The 20433-nt window shown below is 39.4% G+C and overlaps 1 protein-coding gene across 2 annotated transcripts in view; it reads left to right on the top strand.

Annotated features, from left to right (window-relative positions):
- The first annotated feature begins 277 nt into the window (after window positions 1–277).
- Snca (synuclein alpha) overlaps window positions 278–20433 on the top strand; it is a 103120-nt gene continuing 82964 nt past the window's right edge. The window contains exons 1-4 of one of the 2 annotated variants that reach the window (XM_052719872.1): window positions 278–443; window positions 2582–2727; window positions 10823–10864; window positions 16383–16525. In XM_052719872.1, the coding sequence (XP_052575832.1) occupies window positions 2607–2727; window positions 10823–10864; window positions 16383–16525 (306 nt within the window). In that variant the 5' untranslated portion in view covers window positions 278–443; window positions 2582–2606. Of the gene's footprint in view, window positions 444–1229; window positions 1367–2581; window positions 2728–10822; window positions 10865–16382; window positions 16526–20433 lie in introns of those variants that run through there. The other variant, XM_052719871.1, reaches the window with a different exon arrangement.

Raw genomic sequence — 20433 nt, 5'->3', positions numbered from 1 at the left:
GCCTCCTCTCTATAGAGCTCGAAAATTAACTGCTTGCCCCTCGTTTCAAAATGTCTTTCAGATTTCAGCTTTATTATTTATTTGTTATTCAGAATTCGGAAGTCAAACGAGCGCAAAGATCAAAGAAAGCATTTTTCCCTCTACAACGTTTTTTTTTTTTTTTTTTTTTTTTTTAAATACAGCGAAAGCTTGATTTTGCTTTCGGTGTCCAACACAAGTTCAGAACACAAGAAAGGGAAGCAACCACAGCGTCCTGCGGGGGGAGGAGCTTGGTTCTCCGCTCTAGTCAGCTGTGGGAACCGCGGTATTCTGCTCAGCTGGGAAAGAAGTGGAGATGTGTTAAGCAACACAAAGATTGTCTGGAAGCGTGTGCATCTGCGTGTGTGCTGGGGCTGGGAGAAGGGTTTGTCAGCTGGAGCTCTAAGCAGCTAGAAGTCGGAAAGGTAAGAGGTGTGCAAAATCGGCCTATCCCTGGGGGCGGAGGAAGAAACTGCTTCTGACGCTCCCAGAGGGTGAATCCCACAGGCGTTATCTCCCAAGCCTGTATGTGGGTCTCTACAGTAAGCCACATTTCAAGAGCCAAAACAACTCTAGGCAGCTGGTTTTCGACGGTTGGGGGATATTTATTCCTTGCTCCACAGATGGGAAAAAAATCAGCGCCTGGCAGCTGCTGATTGGTGGAAAAGAAAATGGTGATAGTGGAGTCGGAAAGAGGATTTGCTGAGGCTCCCCTTGCCTTCTCGACCTGTAACTCTTCCTTAATCGGCTCCTCTTCACACTCAAAGCCCTTTGAGGTCCTTGCAGGCTTAAAAGCAAATGGAAATCTCAGACTGTGTGAACAAAAGCAACCCAAAGGGTGTGTACTCTCTCCCCTGGGTCTGGCTCCGCACACAGGCAGCCTCAGGCGGTCCGCGTCCCAGCTCATCCCCGAGGAGGGTCGCCGAGAGGAACCTGGAACAGGCGGAGGCAGGGAAGGCGGGTGATGGGCAGGACAGACATCAGCCCAAGTTCATTCTCTGTAGAGACCAGGATCCCTGAACTTGAGCTCAGGCCACGCTCTCTTCCCTCCTCCTGGGGAGCACGCTCCTCGTACCCGCAGCTCTCCCGCATCTCCATCCCATCCCTCCCCAGGAAAGGGGCGAAGGCACGAGGCAGGCGAGGGGCGGGGAGAGGCGCTGACAAATCAGCTGCGGGGGCGACGTGGAGGAGTCCGGGAGCCAGAGCGCCCAGCAGCAGACGGCAGGAGACCAGCAGGTGCTGCCCCTGCCCCTCTGTCCAGAGCCTTCCTTCCCACTGCCATTGAAATAAGATCAGGGGTTCGTTCGAAAGAGGAGGAATCGGAATTGTGCGGAAGCCAAGGGCGCCGGTAAGTACCTGTAGATCGCACAGCTCTGGGGATCCCGGAGAGCCCTGGCTAAGAGGAGTCTGGACGCCTGGAGGAGATCAGCGGCGGCTACCTCGGCGGTGGGAACGCGGCCAGCGCGAGGAAAGTACATTACTTGGCTTTCTTCCGGCTGGAGACGGGCCCCTTCCATCCTCCCAAAGCCCGAGGGAAAGGCCAGGCTGCCTGTGGCATCTGCTTTTTCGAGCAGAAACACTACGGTGTTTCGTGTTGGGTGCTGGGTCCTGGAAGCTGGGTGCTGTGGGTTGGGAGAAACATGAGCATCTAACTTTCACCCCCCACCCCGGGAGCGTTCTAGCTTTGATCTGTGGAGTAAGGAGGCTGCATTTGGCCAGTGATTGATAGAAGTGCCGAGGACACTTGGCAACAGGTGATAAGGGGTTAATGAGCACGGGGTGCGGGGGTCTTCTAGGAGATTCCAGTTGAGGACAGTGCCCCTAGGGTGAGAGGCGCCGCCGAAGTGAGACTGTTTAAGTGTATGGACAGCGCCTGCTCCGGGCAGATAGCAGGCTGGAGAGCTAGTGGGGAGTGGAAGGTCTTGCCAGGTTAGAAAAGCTGGGCTGCTGGCAGTTGGCCCGCTGTTCCCTTCATCTTGAAGTGAGCAGTTCGCCTCCCTCTCCTCCCCAAAGACTAACCAGTTACTAACTGGGTCATTTTGACTCTTGCCTCAGGACTTCAGCTTTCCCCCAATCCTCCCCCCACACGACCCCTCCCCCCAACACCATTTTGTTTTCTGGATAGGCTTTTTCCTTAGAATGTCGCCTTTGGGACACGGGACTTTGATGGGGTAGAGGTCATTCATCTTCCAATGTAACCCCACTTCTCAATTGCTGGAAGAACTGCCAGGTGATCCATCTGGATCTCTCCCATCCTTAAGTCACTTGACTTTTCTTAGATTTGAGGGAAACGGCTGACAAGTAACACCATGCCCAGTCCTAAAAAAAACCCAAAAAAACAAAAAACAAAAACCCCCAAACAACAAAGCAAACAAACAAAAAACAACAAACAAAAAAAACCCCAAATGTAAGTGTACTTACACAGATATGGGGGAGGGGTGGTCCCTATTGATTTTTCAGTGATTTCTTTCTCAATTTTTTTTTATTCTTCCCACGCTAGCTGCTTTAATCTTGTTTTCTTTTACCCAAATTTTTAATTGAAAATGTATTGTGTATTTTCTAGTGTGGAGGAAGATACATCTTTAACCATGGATGTGTTCATGAAAGGACTTTCCAAGGCCAAGGAAGGAGTTGTGGCTGCTGCTGAAAAAACCAAGCAGGGTGTGGCAGAAGCAGCAGGAAAGACAAAAGAGGGAGTCCTCTATGTAGGTGGGTAGTGACATTGTGACTGATGAGCTGGGATGGCTAATAACTCAGTGCTGGTGTGTGGTGTCTGATTCATGCACATCACTGCTTCTCAGGAGTGTGACAGGTATGTGGAGGTGAGAGAACGTGAACCTGCTGATTAGACCTCAGAAACAAATGGGAACAATGTTTTCTTTCCTTAGAGTACTTAATTTTGTTACTTAGGGTTTTTATTTCAATGTTCCTGTGTGTGATTACATTGGAATTTTTAAAGCTGGAAGCCCATGAAAAAATAGCTAAGATTATGCTTATGAATCAAACCCTTTCACAGCACCAAGCGTGGTGGCGCTTGCCTGCATTCCCAACATTGGGAAGTGAAGGCCCAAGGCTCAGGGCTTGAGGGTCATCTTCAGGTACATAGTGAAGTCAGGGTCAGTCTGGGCTGTGTGAAATCCTATCACAAAACAAAGAAAACAAGGAGCCCCCAAGACTCGTGGGGCTTTGGCTTCTTTCATCATCACTGAAGATAATACCTCCTAATTTCAATGAACTATAATTTTTTTTTAAAAAAATAAGACTTTAGTGTGACTGTATTTAATATCTGTGAAAATACACCTACTTTGGCTCCCAAATAGAGAAGAGGAAAATGTCTTCAGTGGATCTCCCTTTAGAGATGAAGCTCAAGGAACTTCAGAAGTTTTGTATGTGTGTGTGTGTGTGTGTGTGTGTGTGTGTGTGTGTGTGTGTGTGTGTAGTCACCTGCCAGGAACAATAAGAGGTTGACACTTGGTGCCTTTTGGGCCTAAGTGTATACCTTGAAACAGAGGTCAACACTCTCTGTTTTGTGTCTTCCCCTGTGGTAAATTGGGTGCAATCTTAGAAACACTTCCAACACTTTGGTGGGAGGAAATGACACACGTGTACACACATTCATCTGCAGTAGGGAGACAGGTACACAAGGGAGCACAGATGTGTGACTCATCTGCCTCTCTTGGCATCTCTGAGCTTTCACACCTTCTCTGGGGACATCTATCTTGGTAGAAGGCCCAGGGTCAACATTCAAATGGGTCAATATTCAAATAGAGTCGGAGCAGACCAGGTGGCAGAAATGCCAGAGAGACCACACTGAGAAGTGTCAAGAGAGGGGAGCTGTACTGAGTCTCCAACAGATCAGTGGGAAAGATTATTTACACTTGGGAACACTTTTATGAATGCTTCTCCTCAAAGTTTCTAGCAGATCACCTTTGCTCATTCTCCATACGTTATTTTTATGCTGACTTAGCTCTTTTTCTACCTTGAAACATTTTTTCAGAAAGTCTTGAAATGAATATTACAAGAGAAAGGTGTGAGTTAAGTGCTTCTTTTGTGAACAGTGAAGTATAATGTTTTAGATAGAGTTCAAAATATAAAATCAGTTATTTGTAGATTTTTTTTGGGGAGGGCTCAAGTCTCCCATATTCAGCAATTACAGGCTCATGACTAAATTTTTTACTTTTTACTTCAGTTACTTAATAAATACATCTTTCTTTCTTTTAGACTACTGATTTTCTTTTTTTTGTTTTTGTTTTTTTCTCTTTTGATGCTTTTTTTTTTTGAGACAGGGTTTCTCTTTGTAGCTCTGACTGTCCTCAAGCTTGCATTATAGCCTCAAACTCACAGAGATCTGGCTGCCTCTGCCTCCCAAGTGTTGGGATTAAAGGCATGTGCCACCATTGCTTGGCTAGACCATTAATTTTAAGGGAATCTAGAAGTTTATTACTCTATCCAGATAATAAACAGATTTTATCAAGTAGAACACTTATGCATTTTATTGTTAATTGTGAGTTTGAGCAAATAAAATGATTGCATTTTTCAAAGATTCATTCTGTTGTTCGCTGTGAGGCAATTATATAAAAAGTGTAATTTTTCAATATGTCTAATGTTATTAAAATTATCAACATCTGTTATTATATTTAACACATGTATAATTAATCAATTGCTGGTTATGTTCTGGAGTCTAATTAAAAGTTGAACACATGCATAGAATTTAGGATGAAAAGTGGGGTGTGAAGATAAGAATTATAGTTCAGATTTTGGTCAACTTTTGTTAACGTTCAAACTTATTTTGGCAAATCTGTCTTGGATAATCAGCTTTACTGTTGCAGTGTGAAAACAACCATAGGAAATAACCAGTGTGGCATTGTTTCAGTTTTTTATTTACCAAAACAATAAGTTGGAGTTAACTCAGAGGCTATAGAAAAATGAAAGGAAATTGGGCTATGGCCTTATTATCATAAAAACCTAAATTTAATCCAAGCTACATCACTTCTACCTTTAGGATCTTAAGGAGGTTGCTTAATATCTTTGGACTTCCTTCCCTTTTCCACAAACATATAGTTCAGAAAAATACAATTACTTTGTAGAGCTTTTGTGAAAATGTATAACTGAGTGAACTTCCATATTTAGGAACTTTGACTTTTATCAAATAAGCTGTTCAACTCAACAATTACTTTGCCAACATAAATTTTTCTTATTTTTCATTTAATATATAAAACTATTACCAATAATTAGCCTGAAGGCTTAGAAATAATATGGGCTGGAATTATGGCTCAGCGGCACTGTGCTTGTCTGTGTGCATGTAACACTGGGTTCAATCTCTGTCCCAGAAAACCAAAAGATTAAAAAAAAAGATTAGAAGTAATCAAAGAAAAACTTAAATTTCACTGATGGCTGAAAGGGCTTGGCAGAAGCCTCATCTCATCCCCTTATAAAAAGTGCTTTGGACAGCTGCCTTTTAAGTTATTGAAGACCTAGCTGCCACAGTAGCCAACGTGCTGTTTCTCTTTGTGATATTTGTATGAACATTTCGATTAACATATTACAGTTTTATAAACAACAATCTCAATCACATGACATATAATCATAAATTGAGATTAAAGTCAAATTTTTTTTCTTCCCGCAATGTTAGTTTTGTAGCATTAAGTTGAAGAAAAATCACCTTCAAATTCTGTTTCACTGCTTGGTGAGCAGCTGTGGCCACATATCCAACTCTTAAGTCTCACATGTGAGGCTTATTACATGCAGTGAGAGAGTCAACATAGGAAACAATGTTACAGCAGGGTTCTCACAGCCCTTCCTCTCCAGTCTACACCCTTGTGATATCTGAAAAAAAAAAAGATAAGATTGGGGGTAGGGCACCTCATCTTAGAGAAGCCATCCTCTGTGTCACCCCCCAGCTTCCACATCTTGCTTCTTATTTGCCACTTGCCACCTACTTTTTAGCTATATATTATCACTTAGAGTTCACCTGCAAACTGAAGGTAAATTATCATTTATAGCTTAACTGATAATTATGAAAACAAAGATGAGGCATTGTTTTGAGACACAGTATCTTCATCAGAGTGTCATTTGTCTTCCGTTAAAAAGGCATGCCATGATTTATCAAATGTCAAATTCTCCCTACTGCTGAGGCGGAGAAGATAGACTGGGGTGAGCAGTGAGCACGTCTTTCTGTTAGTCATGGTCTGAAAGGCTGTAGTGAAGGGGAAGGATACAGAAGAGAAGCATTCCTTAACACAAGCTGCGCTACTCCTTGTGCAGTCTATTCACATTCCAGTTGTGACTTTAATAGAACCCGTCCCGAAGAACACAATTTAAATATCTGTTACTGCAGTGCATAAATTAAGAGCAATTATGCAAGGTACAAACTTTACTGCTCGCTCTTCACCCTCAAAATCATCACACAAAGAAGAACTAAAGCCCATTATAATAGGTGACTAAGTTAAATCACTTCTTTCGGAATTTGTTGGTGGGTTGCCACTTTCCATCTGTTATACAATTCTCACAAACAGCAACACCTGTGGGTGTGTTGTCTGTTGTCCCCTGGCAAGGAATCTATGTGATATTTTACAGAAATGCATTCCAGAAAGAGAAAACTGACCACCTGAGGTGAAAGCGTATCAAAGCAACAAAGTAAAAATTGCTGCCAGTAATTGCTTTGTAGAAGAAACAGTTCACTGAAATATTCAGATTGCAGAAATGTACAACTGAATTTTAAATAATTTTGGAATTAGCAATTACCTCATATTCTGGTTAGTGTTTGTCAATTTGACACAGAATAGAGATAGCAGATGTGGTCTTTTTTTGCAGTCCTAGATAGTATACATGCAGTTAAAGGTCTGGAGGTGAATGCGTAAGCATACACTGAGAATGTGATATACCAGAAGCTATTGCCTCAGAGGAAGTAATGCCATCTCAATCCCATGCTAAAGGAACTGTCAGGGACAGATGATGACATGAAGAGTTGTGGTAGTTTGAATGAGAATGCTACCCAGAGGTTCATGAGCTTATTCCCAACTAATGGAACTGTTTAGGAAGGATTATGAGGTGTGGCCTTGTTGGAGAAGGTGTGTTACAGGGGCAGGCTATGAAGCTTCAAATGCCACCCATCACTCCCAGTGTGCTCTTGGTCTGCTGATTTTGGATCAAGATGCAAGTTCTCAGTTGTTCCTGCTACCCTACCCTCCCTCTGCCAATGTGGACTCTATTCCACACAATTCTATAGGATGAAATAGATACCCACTCCATAAAGCGTATGCAAAAAGAAGAAGGCAAACACTGTTGAAACTACTTAGTACATTTTTTTTCGCAAAAAATAAAAATTTTAATCTACAAAATGTAAGGTAAATATTAGTTTTAATATTTTATCATTTCCCAACATACATATAAATGGCTGAGAATGTTTAATAATTTGAATAATAGCCCCGAGCCTTCCCCTGCTTATGCAGTTTACCCATTCATTATTCGGTCATGTACTCTGCACCAGCTCTAGAGTGCCTTGCAAAATGAACAGTGCCTGTGAAATACACATAGACAGCACACATGTAAATCACTGGGGCATGCCCATTCATGCCAGTTAGTATGCCCTTCACTCTGTGCTGCTTCTAGTTTGGTGATCTGTCTTTTGGTTTCAGCTCCAGCTCTTCCTTCATAAGTGTTGTGTGTGTAAGAACCAGAGCTCCCACCAAGTCTGGGGGCCTTACTTGAACTATTTCCTGTGATTCTTTTACTAATGATGCAGATTTGATTATTCTTTAGTGAAGTGAGTATTGAAACCTGGACTCTGTATTGGGGGGTCTTTATTTTCAAGATAAAAGTTCCTACATATGCTTTTTTTTTAAAGTAGGGAGTTGAATTGAGCCCTTTTAAAATATAATTTTAAATATGATATATACAAATTTCACTCGAGGCTATGCTTATATATGTTCAAAAATATTTTCTAAATGCTTTCACATACTTTTGTACATCTAATTAGATCATTTTATTGATCGTATTATTCAGATTATAGGAATGCACATCTGAAATTCAAACAATTTTGGAATTAGAAGTCACCTCATATGCTAGTTAGTGTTTGTCAATGTGACATGAGGTAGAGATACCTGGGAAAAGGAAATATCACCTGAGGAAGTGCCTTCATTAGATGGACCTCTGAGATTTCTGTGAGGGTATTTTCTTGATGGCTAACTGATGAAGGAGGGCCCAGCCCATTGTGAGTGGCACCACCACCCCTGGGCAGGTGGTTCTGGGTGCTATAAGAAAATAGGAACAGAGAGGAAGCCAGTAAGCATTGTTCCTCCAAGGCCTTTGCACCAGCTCCTGCCTCCAGGTTCTTGCCATGCTTGAATTTCTACTTCAGTTTCCCTAGATGATGCACTTCTAAACTGCAAGCTGAAATAAACAGCCCCTTTCCGCATGTTGCGTTTGGCCATGGTGTTTATTCCAAAACAGAAGAATTTGGTTTTTGACTTAATTATGTACAAGAATCACAGAGTTCATTACAAATGTCGATATCTGTACTTTATATGTACTCTGCACTTGGCCTCTAGGAAGATATATTTATGATGTGGTTTTGTTCTAGTTTTTTTTTTCTAATTATTTCCTATACACTTAGCCAGAAATTTTTTCTAAATAGTGCATTTTTAAAGTACAAATTGTTAGATTTTTTTCAATACACAGACCTAAATCTTTCTCAATTTGTGTGTCCTTATTTTCTCTTATCCTTCACATTCTTCTGTGTCTAGATAGAATTATGTTAGTCAATGTTCCTCTCTCCCCATCTTTATTCTTTTCTTCTTTGTTGTCTTGTTAATACTGAGGATCAAATCCTGGGTCTTGGACATCTGAAAACACTTCTGTACCAAGAATTATGTCTTCAGTCCTATAGGATAACTTGCACTTAAAATTTGTATTATATATATATATATATATATATATATATATAATATGTGTATATATAAATTGTGGATATTAATTGCACAAAGTGAGAGGTTTCATTATGATTCTCCCACACACGCATTTATTATACAGGGGTTGTATACACCCTTCTATTGCTCAATTTTTTTTATTATTTGTAGAGACAATCCTTTTAATATTCCTTTGTTATTACTGCTGTTTTGTTTTCATTGTGTATACTCATTGTTCATGGTACTGTTCCATAAGGATATTTTAATATAAGTATGTACAATATCATCATTCACAATGTATGTATTCACTTTGACCCTAAACCTTCCTCTACTATTCTTTCTCTCCCTTGCCCTTCCTTTCCACATCTTTAGTAGTGCCCTGTTACTTTTGCATCCTTTTTTTAATCACTCTATATTGCACATGTGAGAGAGAAAAAATGATGCCATATTTATCTTTGTGAGCTGGCTCATTTCACTTAACATAATGACCCATCCATTTTCCTACACATATCATCATTTCATTCTTCATTATGACTGAGTAAAAATGAATTATGAATTGTGCATGGAGAATTCTCTGCCACTTCTGTGTAAACACCAGAGTCAGCATACAAAAATGATTTACTGCATACCCATGTTTATTTGTCCACTCAACCCTGGCACATTATGAAATCAGCCCAGCTACTCACCAGTGGATGAATGGAAGAAGAGACTCTGGTGTGTGTGTGTGTGTGTGTGTGTGTGTGTGTGTATATATATATATATATATATATATATACTGAAGATACTTAGCATTAGAGAGGTTATGATTAAAATGCTTTACAAACAATTTTAGTAACATGTGCAATCATTATTTGTTTAGTAATGGCAAAGGTGAGATTCTTATCTTACATACAGACATTGTGCCCATATCATGCTATTACTTAATATTAGACACATCCTTAATCATGGTTTTTAATTTCCTTACGTATGAAATGGACATTGAATGGCTGTTTTAGAGATTAGATGAAGTGAACCTGTAGCAGAGGTTGGGCAGACACTGGTACCTTCTTTCCTTCTGCTTGTGTGTTGTGGCCTGGCCGGTCTCTATTCTGCTGTGCTTCTACAGCGTGTGCAGGGCCCTCTCACCTTTTCCCCTTTGGTAAGTCAATATATGAAGTATCAAGCAAGGGTTAGATAAAAAGTCATTATGCTTTGTGAAAATCTTGTTTTTATTTTTATTTTTTTCTAAAATTAAGTTTACATTTATCTGATACATGAAGGCACAAAATGGTCACCTCTCAGTGAGGCCCCTTGTGATGTTTCCATACATGTTTACAGTGTGGTCAGGTTAGACATCTCTGTCACCTCAAATACTTGTCAGATCTTGGTGGGCATGGTGGCACACATCTTTAATCCCAGCTCTGGGGAGGCTGAGGCAGGCAGATCTTTGAGTTCAAGGCCAGCCTGGTCTACAGATGGAGTTCTAGGACAGTCAAGGCTATGCAGAGAAATCCTAACTCAAAACAACAACAACAAACAAACAAAATACTTGCCAGATCTTTATAAGTACCATTAAACTCTCTTGTAGCTTTATGAGTTACACAGTGCCCTGTTGCTGCCTATGATCACCCCACTGGAACAGCACAGGAGTTTCATACTGCTGACTAACTCAGTTTGCTGCATGTTAATTATGCTCTCCAGCCTTCCCTGCTGAACTCACCTGGAGAAGCCCCTGCTAGATTTCATATGTTCTGGTGGCTATATCTCCCCAGTTTAGTGGGTTTTGTTTGTGCTTGGTTTTGCTTGTCTTTTGAGGCTATCTTTGTACATGAACTTCTAAATATTGAGATATTTTAATTGGCTAACTTGAAATCCAAGGACAGTTTAAGACTTATGCATTCAATTTCTTTGTTTTTTAGGTTCCAAAACTAAGGAGGGAGTGGTTCATGGAGTCACCACAGGTAAGTTTCATTGGCTTTTATCCAGAGGTGATATCCAAAATGCCCTTTAGGCCAACTGCACTTTATGCTTATGGTTCAAAGTACAGCTGTCAAAGCCTCTGTCTACAGAGGAACATTGGTTAGTTTATTTTTTAGTGTATTTATTTTTTATTTATTTTGCTTTGTTGAGACTGAGTCTTGCTATGTAAGTCAGACTGGGTTCTGCTTCAACCTTTTAAGTATTGGGATTAGAGCCATGTGCCAATGTACCTTGCATACTACTAGCCTTGTTTAAATCTTATTGTTTATGAAGTATTTTTAAATAGGCAAATATGGATTAAAGATTAATAGCCCAAAAGTCTAATGGTGAAAGATAATGGCTTTAAATTTGCCAGTCGTATTTAATCGTAATGGTTTGGTATTTGGGTATTTGGATGAAACAAAACAAAACAAGATAAAAAAACACAAATAGCAAAATAAATAAAACGTAATAATGCTATTGTTTCTTCAAATGTTTTATATAAACATTTCTCCAGTGTTTGGTATTTCGACTGTAAATTAAACTGATTAAACTTTTCATCTGATTAAGAGTTCTTTTTAGAAAATATCCTTAGGAGTATGTTATTTTAAAAAAACATATAGTTTTTATTGTATTTATGTCCACTTAGCATAATTGCAGAAAGAATTTCAATAAATCTAAAATACGACATACAATAAAGAACAAAAATGTCAAAGATGTTGCAGCAACGGTAGGAAGATAGTGAGTGATATAAGACTAGGAAAACAAGTACGATCCAGTCGCCACAGGCTGGCTGCGGCCAGACTCCCTAAGATACATTCATCATACATCAGACTCCCTAAGATACATTCATCATACATCAGACTCCCTAAGATACATTCATCATACATCAGACTCCCTAAGATACATTCATCATACATCAGACTCCCTAAGATACATTCATCATACATCAGACTTCCTATGGTGAGGATAGACCTGTTAGGAATGTAACTGATCAGGAAGCCTTGGCCATGATAAAACCATGCAGCACAGCAAGTGCCCATCAACAACCTATAAAATAGAAACAGAGAAAATGTTACTCTTACTTCAGTATGGGAAATATGCAAATGCCAGAGTCAGGGCTTGATTCAAATTTTTGTTTATTCTTTATTGCTGCCTGATTTTCTGCTGGAGTCCTGTCTTTCCCTGGATTTAATTTTCTCATCTATGATCTTGAAAACTGAAAGCAAATCCATTGCATTATACAGGGACAACTTGCGTCTCCCAGTGACCCTTTCCTGAGCAACTTTGGCCAGCAGAGGAAGAAAATAGCTTCATCCCTTTTAGTACAAGGTTCTGATAAAGAATGAGACCTCAAAAGTAAAATCAAAGCCCAGGAACACAGGCTCGAAGCTCACAGTGCTGATACCTTCTCTCTGCTGCTGGCCAACAGGAAGTGCAGACAGTGAGACAAATAAAAGGCTTCTTGGTCTCTGGAGGCTGAAAGAAAGCCAAACTTAAACATGAATGTAGTAAGACACAGAGATTAGACAAGTGGAGAGTATCATAAAGAGGCCTCACCTTAGAGTAATGTTTTTCAGTTTTGATAGTTGAAGGAGAAGCCACATTGTTCACAGCACAGGTAGTCAAAGGGTACAGGTAGCCAAGGGGAGAGGTTTAGAGTCTTCTGTGGGGACAGGCTGCAGAGCTCTCTGTAGACAAGTTTGGAAATGTTTAGTGTCCTCTTGAATAGTAGGATGTAGAACAGGAGGTTTTCTTTTTCCCTGTGTAGGGTAGGTGGAGCAAGAAAGAGGGAGGGAGGGAAGGTGTGTTTGTGCAATAGACAATATTTTACAAATGTTTTCTAAAGAATAATAGTCAGCAAGCTTATGTTTCCATAGTTTTACAATGTTTAAAATTTTTACATACTGTAGTTTCCCTTTAGTCTATTAAAGAACTTGAGATGTCTCACAATAAATAAACACACATAATATCCTATAATCCAGGGATCTTGAAACGTTCGCTAATGAAAACTTCCTTTCAATACTTATTGTATCATATGAATCTAGTGTTTCACAAAGCACTCTGTGAGAGACACTGTTAGGCAGCAAGAACATAGTGATGCAAGTATAGTCAACATGTGCTGCCATTCTAGCAGTGAAGAACTTTGGCAGCAGTATAATATCAAACGCTATCACAGTTAGTCTGGCTATGAATAAATGCATTGTCAAAAAGAGGCCACAGTAAGTACCATTCCTCCCCACTGCATATAAATAAATTGCTTAATTTATTGAGTAGTATTATTTAATATAAAACCCAGATTTCTATTATAGGGACAAATGCTTCTGGTAATCACCTCAATATGAGAATAGAGGGAGAGTTGGTGATTTATTGGGCTGGATATAAAATGCACATTACAGGTGCATCATACCTGCTCAGTAAATGTTTCCATTATTGTTAGTAATATTTACACAAAGAAGCAAGAGACTCTCCTACAGCTTACCCCATTACCTACCACTGGTGGCTGGTTTTATGTGTTAACTTGATACAAGCTAGAGTCATCAGAGAGGAAGGAGCCTCACTGAGGAAATGCCTCCATGACATCCAGCTGTAAAGCATTTTCTCAGTTAGTGGTCAATGGCGGAGGGCCCAGGCCATTGTGGGTGGTGTTATCCCTAGGCTGCTGGACCTGGGTTCCATAGAAGAGCAGGCTGAGCAAGCCATGATAAGCAAGCCAGTAAGCAGCAACCCTCCATGACGTCTACATCAGCTCCTGCCTCCATGATCCTGTCTTGTTTGAGTTCCTGTCCTGACTTCCTTCAGTGGTAAACAGCAATGTGGAATTGTAAGCTGAATAAACCCTTTCCTCCCCAACTTGCTTTATAGTCATGGTGTTTCATTGCAGCAATAGAAACCCTAACTAAGACAGTAGGAAAATACTCTTTTGATCCTGATTATAACGTCTTTAGCTACAAAATAAATGTCATTTATTGAAAGAAGAAAGCATAAATAAGTTTGTCTCCTTTTGTTTTCTAAGGCAGTGTCAATGAATAGATAAACAGGGTAAAGATCTTAAAGGCAAAATATAGTCCTACAGATGCTTATATTCATATCTTTATGAGCATATCTGTATCACTATCATAAGCTGTCATTTTATAATGTTCTTTATTATTATGATAAAACAGAAAAAATGGGAATCATGTATAAATTACACTTACTGTACAATTTTTGTGTTTTAAAAACAACAGATTAAAATTGATATTTATATAAAGAAGTGTGCACAAAAAGTAAAGTTTATGGCTGGCAGAAAAAATGAATATGTAAAAAGGCAAAACCTATTTTGCCTTGCTTTGAGATGTTTTAACAAGAAAATGTTAATCTCAAGCAAAACTTTTTATCGTATTCTTGGAAGAAAAAATAACAACCTGAAACAGAATTCAGTATGATTCCAGCAACATTTAAAAGCAAATTTTCTAACATTGCTCTGCTCTGGCCTTTAAAATTACACCGTGGATACCCGGTGCTCTTCAGAAAGCATACAGAATGGCAGGGAGTCCATAGCCAGACTTTTAGAGCTCAAACCTGAAAGGCAGCTATGGAGTCACTTTTGTGAATGCTGGTTGCCATCTCCATGACCTTCAGGCTTCCCCACACTGCCTGACCTAAGGGGTAAGGCGGTGCCATTACAAGCCAACTTAAGTTCAATTGACAGAACTTGTCCCTTCCAAATTAATTTTCTTTGCCCACATTATTAGATTACTGGCCTTTCTGGCTGATGATGGGAAATCTGTGTAAGTGTAGTAGTCATGTGAATAGCTGATGTGGTGTGATTCATCTCCACAGGGTATGAGGACACAGGCTTCTCAGGAGAGCACGAAGAAAAACAAGCATAAAATTTGCTTAGGAGAGAAAACACAGGGAGTGTATGAACTCAAACAACTGAAATTTGGGGCAAAAGCAAAAACAAAAAAAAAAACCAAAAACAAACAACAAACAAAAACCCCGCAACCCCCGCCCCTCCACCACCCCCCCAAAAAAACCAAAAAACCAAAACAAATGTAGAGTAAACAAAAGGCAAGCATGACATCCATGCAGATGAGAACTGGAAGACATCAGGCTTTGTGAATATAGGATGTAGACGTTCAGTTGCAGACATGCTCTTTTACTTATTTGTTTAGCTTAGAATTATGTAACAAGTGGGATCTCATGTTCTACTTGCATGGAACTCTGGAGTTAGTGGAAAGACATTTCCTTTTGAGTTTCTGTTATAAACATACATGGAATTGGTTAAGAAAGACTGGCTTAGCAATTAGGCGTACTTCAAGGATGCCATGGAGAATTATGAAAATAAATCTCTGCTAATAAATCCCACCTGAACTATTTTGTAGTATTTTCTCTGAATTTTAACCTGTTTAAAAAACATATTAAAGAGCCCTATTTTTTTTTCATGGAAATAAAATACAAGTATACTCAGTAAATCTCTTCGTTTTCTCATTTACTAGAATTCTAGCTTCTCTGCTTCCATTAAAGTGGCTGAAATTTTGTCTTAACGTTTTTGTTTGGCTAGAGAGATGGCTCAGTGTTTCAGAGCACTTGCCAGAATTATGTTCTCAGCACCCATGCTGGGAAGCCTTCATCCTCCTGTAACTCCAGCCCCAGGGGATCTGACTGCACATTCTGGAATCCTTGTGCACCTGCACACATGTGTACCTACCTGCCCCCAACAGACACAAATACACTTAATTAAAAAAATAATCTTTTAAAAGAACCATCTTTTTACTCTACCATGTCTTCTTCTATCACCTATCTCCAAAACATCCGAGGAGTGTGTATGAGCATGTAGGGCCTCCTTTTCAGAGATGCTTAAAGGCAAGACTTGCTTTAGATTTCAGCTACTTCTGACTTGCATGCCTGTAATGAGATGTCTTGGCAGTGGGACCCAAGTCTAAACATGAAATTCACTTATATTACATATACCCTGTACATACTGTCTGAAGACCATGTCATACTCTAATTTAGAATCATTCTGAGCATGTAACAAAGTTCATGATGTGAAACTTTGTGCTAGTATTGAATTGGTGGTGCTCCAAAGTTAAGAATTCAGGAACATTTTGAATTTTTTACATTCAAAGTAGTGATACTAAATGTGTGAGCAGTGTTTACTGAGAAAGGATCACGGAAGTGAACTTGGTAAATGAGACCAAAGAGTTGGCATTGAACCTGAAATAATGCTGAGATGCTCAGACAACTTGGCACTGTACCTAGTGTGTTGTTTTCTGTCCATTTGCCTCAATGCAACCCAAATCTTGTTTGCACTGTGTTATAACTAAACTCTCAATATTTTCTAATCTATGCATAATGATAACTCAGATCCAGTGTTTGGCTGAAACATGTCACTTCTGCCTTGGTGTCTTGTTTCCTCAGACTCTTGTTGCCTATGGCATATGTGTCTATAGAAATCCACAGCTGCTGAAACTGGGATTTTTTAAAGTCTGCCCCACCACCATCTTTTAATATGCTGTTGCTCTTGATTTTCTTAAGTGGCTGAAAAGACCAAAGAGCAAGTGACAAATGTTGGAGGGGCAGTGGTGACTGGTGTGACAGCCGTCGCCCAGAAGACAGTGGAGGGAGCTGGGAACATTGCTGCTGCCACTGGTTTCGTCAAGAAGGACCAGCTGGGCAAGGTAAGGCTGCATATTTTATACTACAGAGATTAAACCCTGGATACCATGATCCCTCCAACGCATCAGAAAGCAGTCACAAGATGTACACTGTAGGGAAGGACTGCACTTTTATAGAGCTCTTATTTTGACAAACTGTTAACCCTGGGGAGGGAATGTCATGCACACTGTACAATATCCTTGATTGTTTTAAGTTCTGGAAGAAAACTACAGAAGTGAACAATATTGTAAGTGCTAAAGAATTGGTGACATTTCAGAAAGAATGGCTGCTTTCACATGAATGGTCAGTCTGGAATTCCTCTTTGTGGACATAGCAATTTGTTTCCGTGCCTAATTCTTGAATTTTCAGAATGGATATCTTTTATTTGATTTCTTTGTAATGACACATTCTCTTACTAAATGACATATTTGCATATCAGATATTAACCCATTACCAAATACATGCTTTTGCAAACTGAGAGACTTAAAGTGCATACCAAACACAGATCATGGTTTCTTATGGTGATTCTTACATTTCCAGAATTTTAAATTTGCTTCTAGATAAATATGGGGCTCTAGTGACATATTCAAGGTATAACAATGGAGTCTCTATCAGAAAAACACAAGAACCAAAGTACCAAAGGACGAAAGGAAGGCCATCAACATAACCTCAATTGAAAACTATTTCCTGATTTTACAATGTAGAATTTGTAGAGGGGAAGTATCAAGTTCCTTCAGCCTGTTGGAGTTAACTGGATGATTCTAACACACATCTATCTGAACTATCACTTTTCTAACCATGTCCAATGCATAGCTTCATATTGTTATATAGATTGAATTATGTAATACTACAGTTAGTGGAAAAATTCATTGCTTTGGATGTAGAAAGGCTGAGCAGCATGTATCATTCCATTTTCCACTTTGCTTGTATTTAAAATATGCAAAATAAATCACAAATGATTAATTAAAAATACTTCCCATCAACTTGGGCTTGTTTTTTATCTTTTAAAATACCAATCCTTATTTTAATGTTCTAAAGCAGAAATCTACCAGTGTTACAAAATGAAACATTTGCAGATATTTCTCTTATGGGTATGGTATGTTCTTAAAATTTTCTAGTATGAAAATGAATCCATAAACATAGAAATTGAAGTAAGAAATTGAGATAAAACCCAGTGGGTTTAGGGTCAAAATGGTTGATCTTCATATTATAATGGGTCAATTGCTAGGTATGAGAGTTTGTGCTCCGTGCCTAAGGCCCTTCCATAAGTAATGAGGAAATTCTACTACTTTATCAGAAAGCTGATAAAACCCAATTTAGTGATGAAATTCTAAGTATCTATAAAATCTCAAGAAATACTCAAATAAATGCCAGTAGTTGTGGCCGTATTTCTTGATGCTAAACATATCCACAGTTTAAATAAAATCATCAAACTTATTCCTAATGGAATGTGAAATATTTTATTTCATCTTTCAGATTCTAATCAAACTGATCTTGATGAAGAGAAACAAGTACTTATTTATTTATTTTATAGCCGATTGTCAGTGATCCCATTTGGCCTATTTTTAAGAAATAATGGTTATGTACAGTGTTTAAGAAATTTGGAAGCACAGGAATTTGACCAGTGGGGCTCATAGATTTCTTGCTCATAGAAGTGGATTAACCACACTGCCATTCTCTTGGTGTCTGGGGTCCCTAGGACCAGCAACACTAGGGAAAGAGGTGACCAACCTTGAATTTATCCAGCATGCTTTCTGGGGATATTTGTCTCATTGCTTCCTGGGAGATAAGAGGGCAGGCACATTTCCTTCCTTCCTTCTTGTTTGTGTTTTCTTATCTAGAACTAAGCTATAATAGTTTCTTTCTTTATGCTGTTATTTCCTAAATTCATCTCTTTAGGACATTGCTGCACTTGTATATTCTATCTATTTTTAATATCAGTGGAGAGATATGGTTTCATATATCTAAGGTGAGATTTGCCCCCAGCTTTAATTAGGTACAATTAACTAAAGAAAATTGTGTTTATGGAATACAGCACAATGTTTTAGAAAGTATACATACATCCCCAAATGGTTGCAGCAATCAATGTAATTAACATAGTCAACACCTTACATGACTTTTTATCTTATTGTGGTGACAGTTTAGATATACAACAAAACACTACTGACTGTGACAGTTGTGTTGTATATTAGGTTTCTAGGTCCTTCCCTCCCTCCACTTCCCCCAAAATGAATCTTTATATCTTAGGACCACTATCTGGCCATATATTCCCATCTCCTAGCCCCGATAACCACCATTCTAACCTGTTCCTATGCCCTTGATGTTTTTAGAATTAGGATAGAATAGAATGTTTTTATATTCACACAGAAGAAAAATCACAAAATACACACCTTTCTGCATCTGGCTTACTCTCTATTGTATGATGTCCTCAAGGTTTAGCCATGCTATGGCAAATGCAAGGATTTCCTTCTCTGTGAAGGCCTTTTGAAGACTGAATAGCATTTCATTTGCATACATGGCCACACACCAGTTTCTTTACCCATTCAGCTGCTGAATATTCTTTTGCATGCTTGCATATTTTGATTATAGTGAGTGGTTTATTTCTTTATACCTATGAGTATGATTGCCAGACTATATGGTAGTTATGCTTTTAGTGTTTGATGAACTTACATACTGTTTTGATAATGGCTCAATCAGTTACATTCTTAACAGCTGGAGCTCAAGCTTCCTTGTCCTCCCCATCATCATGATACTTGCCATCTGTTTCTTAGATGGCTGGTCAAATGGGTATAAGGCAATATGTCATTGTGGTTTTGAATTGAATTTTCTTAATGGTCAGTGATGAATGGTTTTCATGTACCCTTTGGCCACTTGTATGTCTTCTTTGATAAATGTTTATCCAGATAATTAGTTCATTGCGAGTGTGCATGTGTGTGTGCATGTGCATGTGTGGGTGTTATGTGTGGTTTGCATGTGTATATGTGTATATGCGTGTGAGTTTGTGTGTGTGGTACGCATGTGTGTATGGTGTATGTAGTGTATTTGTAGATTGTGTGTGTGTGTGTATGTGTGTGATATGCAAATGCACTTGTTGTACAGGTATGTCCAGAGGCTGTAGGTTGACATTAGAATATCTTTTTCAGTCAGTTTTCTCAGGACCTACCTGTCTCCATTTCCCAGTGTTGGGTTTGCAGGTGTGCTGTGCCATGCCTGAATTTTCATGTGGGTGTTGATCTAAATTCATGATCTCATGTTAGTGCATCAATCACAGTCCCCAATGAGCCAACTGTGCAGCCCCTTTTGTTCATTGTTTTTTCTTTTGTCGAAAACAGATCTTTTTCATATGATATATCCTGAATATAGCTTCCCCTCGCCCAACTGCTCCAATTTTTCCCCATCTCCCTTCCCATCCACATCTGTACCCTTTCTGTCTATCCTTAGAAAACAAACAGGCAGCTATGGAATAATAATAAAATTAGATAAAACAAAACATACAGAAGAAAAAGAGCCACAGAAAAAGCATGAGAAACAATACGGACGCAGAGACACACACATATGTACACACAGGAATGCCCCCCAAAACCTCACAAAACCAGAAGCCATAATCTATACTCACACAGGAATGCCCCCCAAAGCCTCACAAAACCAGAAGCCATAATCTATACTCACACAGGAATGCCCCCCAAAGCCTCACAAAACCAGAAGCCATAATCTATACTCAAAGACCTGTAACATTAAAAACATGCCCTAACACAATATTATCAGACAAAGAACCTCTGAAGATGCCACTGAGTTCATTTTGTGCTGGTCACCTGCTGCTGGGCATGGGACATGCCCTTAAGAGTGAGTTTCTCCAGTGAGGCTCCTTTGGAAAAAAACAAAGTTTTCATTTGCAAGTGGTTATCAACTGGAGATGGCTTCTGGGTTAGGG

Source organism: Peromyscus californicus, unplaced genomic scaffold, assembly GCF_007827085.1.
Source record: "Peromyscus californicus insignis strain IS unplaced genomic scaffold, ASM782708v3 Scaffold_6__1_contigs__length_162567912, whole genome shotgun sequence".
Taxonomy (NCBI): domain Eukaryota; kingdom Metazoa; phylum Chordata; class Mammalia; order Rodentia; family Cricetidae; genus Peromyscus; species Peromyscus californicus.
The sequence above is the reverse complement of the archived record's forward strand: the minus strand, read 5'-3'. Positions and strand labels throughout refer to the sequence as shown.